This window comes from Electrona antarctica, assembly GCF_951216825.1.
Source record: "Electrona antarctica genome assembly, chromosome: 8".
NCBI lineage: Eukaryota > Metazoa > Chordata > Actinopteri > Myctophiformes > Myctophidae > Electrona > Electrona antarctica.
In genome coordinates, this window is record NC_136789.1 from 47718576 (window position 1) to 47729050 (window position 10475).

Genomic DNA, 10475 nt, shown 5'->3' on the forward strand with positions numbered 1-10475 from the left:
CAATCTATTAAAGGACAGCGAAGGAGGTAAAAAAAATAATGGAGTGATTTAAAACTGGATTGCAAGCGGAGGCTGACCAGGCAGCGCCAGTCCATGAGTGCTACCGGGGGGGGGGAGGCGACGCACCACCACCTTCGCCCATGGACGAGCGAATCCGTGGCATAATTGGTACCAGGCACAATAAATAATTGTAAATAATTTTTAATGGGGGAAAAAGGCACATCAAATGATAATCTTATTTTTTTTAACAGATGATGATGGTGCTTCCGTGGCGTCCGCGTCCTCGCGACGCTCCAGTGCCTCCACCACCTCGCAGGCAGCTCGGTGCCGCACTCTGTCCTCGACCACCATCCACCACCACCTCCCAGGCCTCGTCTGCAGGGCCATCCGCTCAGCCTCGGGCTCAGCGCTCCACCACCACCACCACCTCCCAGGCCTCGTCTGCAGGGCCATCCGCTCAGGCTCAGCGCTCCACCACCACCTCCCAGGCCTCGTCTGCAGGGCCATCCGCTCAGCCTCGGGCTCAGCGCTCCACCACCACCACCACCACCGGCTCTGCCCCTGCTGCTCGCAGGCCTCCACCAGACAACGAGGTGCCCTCTACCTCGGCTTCTGCTCCTGGTTTTGCAAGAACCAGAGTTAGGCGAGCCTCGGAGTCTGCCCCCGTGGCTGACCGGGACGCCCGGGTGGAAGTGGTATCAGCCGAGGTCTTGCAGAACCAGGAGAATTTGCTAAGGGCGGTGGAGAGGGTTGCGTCTGTCGTGGAGGAGGGTGTGAGGGCGGTGGAGAGGGTCGCGTCTGTCGTGGAGGAGGGTGTGAGGGCGGTGGAGAGGGTCGCGTCTGTCGTGGAGGAGGGTGTGGGGATATCAAATCCGCTAAACTATTTAAAACTAACTGAATTAGAGGGTCGAAAAAAACGTAAACTAAAATGATAAATTAAATTAAACTATATTCATCCTTACTTCAAAAACGAGCGATCAGTTGTCGGCGCAGGGCCAGTCCTGGCCTGTCGGCCTCTGCGCCAATGGGTGGGTCCACCGGCATGTCTGCAGGTGGAGGCAGTGCCAGTCCCTCTGGAAGGGGCACACCATGCCGTTCGGCGATGTTGTGGAGCACGCAGCAGGCCATCGTGATCTTGCAAACCTATAGATGGGAACAAATTAATAGACTGAACAAAACCTGTTCTGTTATAGCATGCCTTAATGCCTACCGTTTTCAGCTCATGATGGTCTAATGTGTGTGTGTGGTTCTTTCTTTAATACCTTATCTGGCTTGTAGAGGAGCGTCCCTCCTGCCGTGTCCAGAGTCAGACATAGCCAACGGACCTTCAGCCTCCCGATGGCACGCTCCACAACTGCTCTTGTTCTGACATGGCAGTCATTATATGCCCTCTCCTGTCGGGTCTCGGGCGTGAAAAGTGGCGTCATGAGCCATGTTGCCACGGCATATCCTTTATCACCTGGTATAGAGATAGATATGGTTAGCCATACAATCCTGTCAATTTAATTTCCATGAGCCAAGTGGGGGAATGGCACTAAATACAATTGGAAAAACACTCACCAATGAGCCATGCGTCTCCAGCAGCCCCCTGTGCGAGACGCATGCCCACACTGCTGTTTTGCAGGATGAAGGAGTCATGGCTTCCGCCAAAACGGGCAACTGCATTTAAAATAATCATTTGTGCATCACAAATCAACTGCACATTGATGGAATGGTATCCTTTTCTATTTAAAAAGGGATATGGTTCCACAGGCGCCCTGATGCGCACATGTGTACAGTCTATTGCACCGATGACATTGGGAAATCCTGCTGTGAAATGGAAGTCCTGTTTTATTGGTTGCTGTTGTTCGGCTGTGTAGGGGAATGTAATATATTTGGGAACCATATGGCGGATGATGCCATCCAGCACCTTGGGGAGCGTGCGGCTGAGGGATGGCTGAGAGATCCCGGATCGATCGGCTACCAATCACTGGAAGGATCCGGTGGCCAGGAACCCAAGCGTGCAGAAAACCTGCACATGTGCAGGGATGGGATGTGACCTATAATAATAATAATAATAATTAATAATTAATAACTGTAACAGGCTTCATTTATTTTATATAATGCATTGTAAACAAATAACTGCTGCATGGCATAGGTCTAAATCTGGGCAAAAAGAATCCAATTGAAACCATTTTTCTAAACATTTTAATTTGTTTGTCTGGTCAGCTCTGGCTCCAGTGCATCGCAGAGCTCGACCAAACAGTGTCTTGGCAACCGAAAACGGCACCGTAGCCATTCGTCATCCTCCTCAAAAAAATTAGCCCGGTCCCTGAAGATTCGTTCTCTCCTCATAGCTCGGTTGGCCAAATAATCCAGCAGCAATAAATCAGCCATTGTTGATTGTTCACACAGGTTTGATGCTGCTCCCCAGGGTCCTTATATAGTGCCATTGATCACTTAGAACAAGCTGGTCCTGATTAGCGGCACATTTTTTATTTATTTTTTATTTTGAGAGCGGCTTCTGAGAGTGATGCTTACTCTCAGAAGCCGCTCTCAAAATAATAAAATCACACCCGTGTGAACTGAGTGGTGTAAGGTTTTATATAGCCTGATCAGCTCTGATCTGACGTAATGAAATCACACCCGGATGTGATTTCACAACTGGCTTTTTTTGTGCAGAAAAAATGAGCATGGTTGCTACGGTCATCCAGTTCACCCGGGTGTGATTTAATTACGTCAGAAATTATTTTGAACATAGCAACCATGCTCATTTTTTTCTGCACACAAAAGCCAGTTGTAGGAGTGGTTTACACCACTCAAAAAAGAAAGAAATATCCTAATAAATAAATAAAAAGGTGTCGAGCTTGCGGGGGCAGTTTCTGTATAGGATCATAGGTTAACTTGACCAATATGCCTCTAGAATGCATGTATATAGGCATACAAGTGCATACAACTGATACTCGGCTTTTATATATAGGCTATCATTTTTGTATGTGCTGACCAATGTTGAGGACACATGCCTACATATTTTATCTGAGGTTTGGGGACTTTTAATTGATTCAGCATGTAGACTAAAGCCTTCTTAATAAATCTACGCAAGCCGTACACGACCATGAGAGCTGGCGCAGCTTTTTGCAGAGTTTCCGACTAACCAATGTCACCGTCAAGTTCACGTTCAAGTTCATGAAATCCCACGTAATGTGGGAATCCACGTAAATGCCTGTCCGCTCACGCTCCGCTCACGTTACGTACCGTTATGAGCGTAAACTCCGTTGTGAATGAGGACCCTTGAGACCAAATGTTTGCTCTGAGGGTACACCTGAGCCTTTATAGTCTTACCGCAGGTGTGGTGAATTAGTAGCCCCACCCATCACCAGATGAGGCAATCTCTTCCCACTCCACCCCACTCTCAGCCAGAGAGTGGTGGGGTTTTCTACAGCCGCCCCATCAAAATATAATTTTGATTATTAGCAAAATAATCGTTGTCCTTAATGTCATGTTGGGGCTAGCTATAAGTGGTGAAGGGCACGGCCTGTCTTCAGCCGCCCCATGAGAGGCACACAACCCCCGGCCGTGTGGGAGGGTGGAACGAGTCTGATGGTTGGCCTGAGGGCTGGAGCCACTCGGTTGGCTGCATCTGTTTGGGAAGGGGGTTGGTGGCTGACCAGGAGGGTTGAGCTACACAGTGGTCCACCGACGCCGGTAGGGCCACCTCGGATGAAGGTCTGGAGGCTAACCAAGGGGGTGGAGCCGTTCGTGGGACTGGTGTGGGTGGGTTGCCTGGTGGGGAGCTGGGGACCACATCTGCTGCAGAGATGCAGGATGTGCCTGGATGTGCTCTGAGGGAGGTGTTGCTTGTTACGCTTGGCTGTGCAGCCAAGATGGCGGTGCCTGGAGATAAACTGCTTGCTGGTTGGGGAAGTGGTGGAGGGTGCACTGGGCTGCATCCGGCTGGGCTGGGGGCGGGGGGTTCAACTGCTGGGGGGCGCAATGCTGGGGGCGGGGAGGAGGCCGGCCTCTGGGTGGAGGCGGGCTGCTGTAAGGAGGCGGGCTGCTGTAAGGGATTGTACTGGGAGGAGGCCAGTGGCGGGGGGGAGGACCTGTACTGGTAGGAGGCCGGCGACTGGGCGGAGGAGCTGTACTGGTAGGCCGGTTGCGGGGGGGAGGAGCTGTACTGGTAGGATGCTGGCGACTGGGAGGAGGAGCTGTACTGGTAGGAGGCCGGTTGCAGGGGGGAGGAGCTGTACTGGCAGGAGGCTGGTGACTGGGAGGGGGAGCTGTACTGGTAGGAGGCCGGTTGCAGGGGGGAGGAGCTGTACTGGTAGGAGGCTGGTGACTGGGAGGAGGAGCTGTACTGGTAGGAGGCCGGTTGCGGGGGGGAGGAGCTGTACTGGTAGGCTGGCGGCGGGGGGGAGGAGCTGTACTGGTAGGAGGCCGGTTGCGGGGGGGAGGAGCTGTACTGGTAGGAGGCCGGTGGCGGGGGGGAGGAGTAGTACTGGAAGGGGGCCGGCTGCTGGGAGGAGGCGTACTGCTGGGCCAGGTACGGTTGATGGGAGGCGTACTGCTGGGGGGCCGGCTGGTGGAGGGCATACCGCTGGGGGGCTGGCTGGTGGAGGGCATACCGCTGGGAGGCCGGCTGGTGGAGGGCATACCGCTGGGGGGCCGGCTGGTGGAGGGCATACCGCTGGGGGGCCGGCTGGTGGAGGGCATACCGCTGGGGGGCCGGCTGGTGGAGGGCATACTGCTGGGGGGCCGGCTGGTGGAGGGCATACCGCTGGGAGGCCGGCTGGTGGAGGGCATACCGCTGGGGGGGGGGGGGCGGCTGGTGGAGGGCATACCGCTGGGGGGGGGGCTGGCTGGTGGAGGGCATACCGCTGGGGGGCCGGCTGGTGGAGGGCATACTGCTGGGGGGCTGGCTGGTGGAGGGCATACCGCTGGGGGGGCGGCTGGTGGAGGGCATACTGCTGGGGGGCCGGCTGGTGGAGGGCATACCGCTGGGGGGCCGGCTGGTGGAGGGCATACCGCTGGGGGGCCGGCTGGTGGAGGGCATACTGCTGGGGGGCTGGCTGGTGGAGGGCATACCGCTGGGGGGGCGGCTGGTGGAGGGCATACTGCTGGGGGGCCGGCTGGTGGAGGGCATACCGCTGGGGGGCCGGCTGGTGGAGGGCATACCGCTGGGGGGCCGGCTGGTGGAGGGCATACCGCTGGGGGGCCGGCTGGTTGAGGGCATACTGCTGGGGGGCCGGCTGGTGGAGGGCATACCGCTGGGGGGCCGGCTGGTGGAGGGCATACCGCTGGGGGGCCGGCTGGTGGAGGGCATACCGGTAGGCCGGCTTGGCTGGAAGGTGCTGCTGGGCTACTGGCTGGGTTGGTAGCCTACCTCATTACTCTGAAAAAAGAGAGACAGACGGACAGACACAGAAAGAAAGAAAGAAAGAAAGAAAGAAAGAGGTACCATTCGGAATTTGAGAAGTTTTACACTCGTATACAAGTATGTTAATGAACAAGCTGGAGATCTATAATCCTGTTGTCATCCAAGTTGAGCATTGAGTAAGACCCACACTTGGCACAATGTCCTACAGTTAAAATAAAGACAGTGTTTCATAGGTGTCATTGACATATTAATTCAAAATCAATGCAATGCACAAATAAAAGTTGAGCTGAATGAAGAATTGCACTGAACCAAATGTTAGATGAATGCATGACCTGACAGAGATGCAAGATGTTTGCTGAATCACTTCAGTATATACACACACAGTATACTGTACACTGTATATCATGTGATATTTCTCCAAATTTACAGAATTTGTATCGTAGCCGAATGTGGGATTGTAGACTGTCATATTGGCATATTTTAACTACTGTCATAGCCTATATTTATTTAAATTGTTAATCTGCTCATAATCACTTGTACAAACCTGGTGAATCAGCTCTCATGTCACCACCTAAAGTGATAGGCTTTCCGGACTGCTTTGCCCTCTCAATGACCTGCTGCTGCTCCACCCTCCATTGCCAGAGTATGGCTGGCTGTAGGAAAGCCTGCTGGTGGTTGTAGAAGGTACGGGGACAAATGCATTCAACACGCAGCGATGACAGCACCTGGAAAACACCACCACACAAAAAATATTTATGCTACCATAATATATATAAAAAACGTGCAGGCAGGCAGGCAGACACACACACACACACACGCACGCACGCACACACACACACACACACACACACACACACACACACACACACACACACACACACACGATGAGGTCATTCGAAAAGCAAATGTCTTGTTATTTGCTCTTCTGAGCATGTCTTCATTGAAGTCTGTCCTACACTATGCTATGGTGTGTCATGACACATGAGCCACGGAATGCCCCACTGCCTGTAGCTCTTGATCTTGTGTTCATTGTTCATACCCCGTTTGACAAATTTGTTCAGGATCTGGTCCTTGAGGAGAATTTCCTCTTCAAAGGGTGTAAGATCAGTTTGGGCGGATCGCAGAGCCACAAGTATGTCCAAGTCCCAAGAGGCTCTCTGGCCGGCTTTCTTGGGAATCTCCTCAAGCCTAGTTCCCTGAACCCTTCCACCAGGACATGTGTCACGTCCCTGCCCATACGATCCACCATATCCGTTGCACTGAGCGGGTAATTGAACAGTCCCAGTACACCGCGCTTGTGGTTTACGTGGTTTCGGTCTGTAGGGCTGGTCCCCAGCCAGTCTGTACGCGCAGCGTCATGCAAATCAAATCTGATTAGGGTCTTCATTATCCTGCACCCTGCTGGCAATTCCACATCCTCTATAGCCCTGTCCAACAATCCAAGTATGAACTGTTGGTCCCCCGGTTTGATGTTGAAGTCCCAGAGCTTCGAAACATTGCTCAAGTTGGACGCTTGAATGGTTGGCCGAGTGATGTCTCTGGGTTCAAGGGCCTTGAACTTCATCTCCCACTTGCACACAATGTCCAGCATGACATCTCGTGTTATCTCTTCAGTGAGCAGGGGCGCCCACTCATTGCCTATGGGAACAAGGGTCAGGTTCAAGTGGAACCCTGCGTCCACTGTCCCCAGGTCACATCCGTGTACACTCTGCCACGACCTCATGGCTTCCTCGAGGCAACCTTTGAGGTCAATGTGTTTTTTGAGTAAATGCCAGTGTGGTTTGGCCCTGCCCTTACTATGAGGCAAGAGGAACTGACTGATTTCTGACACAAGGCTTCCCAACTGGCTGAATTCCAACACAGCTCCGTCTATGTCCGGGAGGTATCCTGCATGGCACAAGAAAGTACAATCAATTACATTTTCAGAGGTACATATTTAGGTATAGCAGTTATTACATGACACCATGACACACAACACCCACAGCCCAGCAAATCATGCATGCGTGTACATACAAACTGTAGTTAACATCAAATAAATAAAACTATTCTTACCTGAGATCTGCTGCGATTTCACACTTGGCGCTGTGAAGAGCCACATAAAGATTATCGTCTTACAAGTACTGGGCCACATCGACATAAGACTCAATCCCGTCAAATACTGCCGCTGTGTTTCCATTTGTGTTTCCGTTTCCTTGAAGGTCTGGCTCGGATCCTCGCTTCCATCGCTTTCGGATGACAGGTTTTCAAACATGTCCACGAGGTCCATGTCGTCTATGTCAAAATCAGACATCTTTAGAACACTGCAAATGAAATAAAATATTGTTAGGATGGCAGTCTAGAAGCAATAACTTGTTCCATCAGTGCATCAAGAACACAGCTGGTCTTTTACTGTAATGCAATTAAGTTTTACAGAGTGTGGCAACTGTTGTTGAAAATACAATAGTCTGCACAAGTGACAAGTATACAAATGAGATCCTTAAGACAAATATGTAATGCAAAGCAAAGTGTACTTACCAGGGTCAGAGTGTAGTTAGGTATTAGGTAGTACTCCCCACACACACACACACACACACACACACACACACACACACACACACACACACACACACACACACACACACACACACACACACACACACACACTAGTGTTCTGATCAGCTATTTAAATAGCTACTGTCTTTTAAAGAACATGTTGGCCAATGAAAATAAGGGTGGTGTGTCAATGCACATGCCCTCCCTTGTGATTGGCCAAAGCTGATCACAGTAGAACAATGGATGGCAACAACCATGATGGCTCTGTAACGACCCATCCGCTGGAATGAGTGCCTTGATTGACATCTCAGCTTTAATGCTCACATATGGGCCTAGGGTTTATGTAAGTTTTAATTTTTAAATCATCTGCCACTGTGAGCTGTTCTCAAAGTTTGTCTCTGTGCGGACCCTTGTGCATTGGTTTGTCAAGCGCTGCCATCTAAATATCATGACAATCCGACAAGTATACACACACGCACGCGCGCACACACACACACACACACACACACACACACACACACACACACACACACACACACACACACACACACACACACACACACACACACACACAAATATATTAACCTTGTGAATCTGAACATAAGAAATATGCACCATTGAAGGCCACTGCAGCTGACAGCTGAATATTTCCAGCTGAGGTATTCCCAATGTAGGGCTGGCTGTGCCACTGTGGCAGTGAGAACACACCTGTGTATAATAATTCAAAACTATATATAAACAACAGCTGATGATGAATTACCTGTGTGATGGATATAAGTGTCCCAACAACAAAGGTGTTTATCTGGCACGTTCGGCTGCATGTTGGGCACGTCCTCCATCAGGTTGTCATGGTACACAATGTACTTGGTGGAGTTGTACAGTGGTATGGGCAAGCAATGTACAGGAAAATGATATATTGTATATTGTTCTCCCCCCCCCCCCCCCCCCCACACCCTACCTTTGCTGTTCCTCATGTTCCTCTGGTGTCACATCAGGCACATATGTTGAATCCTGAGGTTCTACTGTGCAGCAGGATTCACTTGAGGACTACTGGCTGCTGTCCAGCACCACTCGTGGCCTCTTGGCAGGTGTCGACATTAGCATTGGTGCCCCAACACCATGGAGCAGCCAGCGGCTAGAGAGTGCCCTGCTGGTTTTACTTGAACCCCTAAGAAGACATACAAATAAAACATGTGCACTTGTAAATCAATATCCTTAAACATATTCACCATTGTTCATCCAATAACTTATAATGTAACATTACCTTTACTCCGTCTTTTTGCCCTCGGAGCTGGAAAAGACACTCGGGATGCAATTGTCTTCATACATGGTGTATGTTGGCAACCTACATCTCGTGTCTTTGGCTGGTGGATAATGTAGAGTCATAAAATAGTAGTCATGTTAGCATTTGTTTTACTAGCAAAGATCAAAGATCTTGTTAGATTATGAACATTTCATCATTATTGATGAGGTTATATAACATTTACTATTCAGATCTGGAACTCGCTCTGAAAAAGAGCTTGTGAGGTCTAATAAATGCTTACTGTAATTTGTTGTTGTACTCACTCACATGCATGATGCACCTCGTAAGCACACCCACGCACACACTAATTGTACAATGTATGTATGTAGGCGTAGACCTACTCGCTAACAAACCTACGCATGCGCACATGCTTATGTTTGGGAACATATGCACGCACGTGCTTGTTTGCAAAAATACGCACGCATGTGCTTATGCTTGTATACACACACACACACACACACACACACACACACACACACACACACACACACACACACACACACACACACACACACACATTTGAATTATTTTATTTGGATCTGCACAAGAGGCGCAATACAATAGACCCAAACACTGATCAGAATTAGGTTGCATTATATGGTCCAACCAGATATAGCTGCTGCACATGCTTAACACACAGAGGAAAAAAAGATAGCACAATGATGACATACTATTACTTGACACTACTAGACAGGATGTTTTTATTTTTATTTTTTTAAGCCACCTAGGGATAAATGAAACAACGCCTTCTCCAGATAGACAGACTGCCCATAATAGCTGAGACAGAACAGTATTTAGCCAGCTTTTTTGCATTTGTCTTTTGCAATCCACCCAATTGCAGACCCCTGAGCACAAGTTTATGGACATGGCCCAGACTTCCAAATACAAGGACAATAAGTTGACAGTTATATCCCAAGGCCATAATACGTTCCACCAGAAGCTGATATTTGTGATATAAGTGTCCATATACAAATCAAATGAGCAGCCAATTTCAAATATAGTGACAGTTTTTCTAATTTCATTGATGAACACAATATCTGGGGTATTTGGAATATCTTGTAGTGAATTGACATGTGTGTCATTGTGATCAAACCAGTCAATTTTTACAGTGCTGTGTTTATACATTATTGTTGTCCTGTCCTGTACTCTTCTGATCTTGTCTGAGACCAGGTCCACCAGACGGTCATGTCTGGCAATGGTGGTCCTTTATAGTGGCTGCAGCCATTTAAGATGTGTGCAACTGTTTCTTTGGCATGTGGTACTGGATGTAGGATGCAGTGTGGG

The 10475-nt window shown here is 49.8% G+C and overlaps 1 protein-coding gene across 2 annotated transcripts; it reads right to left on the reverse strand.

Annotated features, from left to right (window-relative positions):
* Positions 1-423: 423 nt before the first annotated feature.
* LOC306927758 (putative nuclease HARBI1) lies at positions 424-2028 on the reverse strand. Of its 2 annotated transcripts, none has more exons than XM_079507604.1 (4): positions 1561-2028; positions 1263-1459; positions 963-1143; positions 424-840 (listed from the first exon to the last, which is right to left on the reverse strand). In XM_079507604.1, the coding sequence occupies exons 1-3, from the start codon at positions 1883-1885 to the stop codon at positions 964-966; spliced, it is 702 nt and encodes a 233-aa protein (XP_079363730.1). In that variant the 5' UTR covers positions 1886-2028; the 3' UTR covers positions 424-840; position 963. The 2 variants fall into 2 exon arrangements, with proteins under 2 accessions (XP_079363730.1, XP_079363731.1); XM_079507605.1 differs by having other exon boundaries at positions 424-880.
* Positions 2029-10475: the final 8447 nt, after the last annotated feature.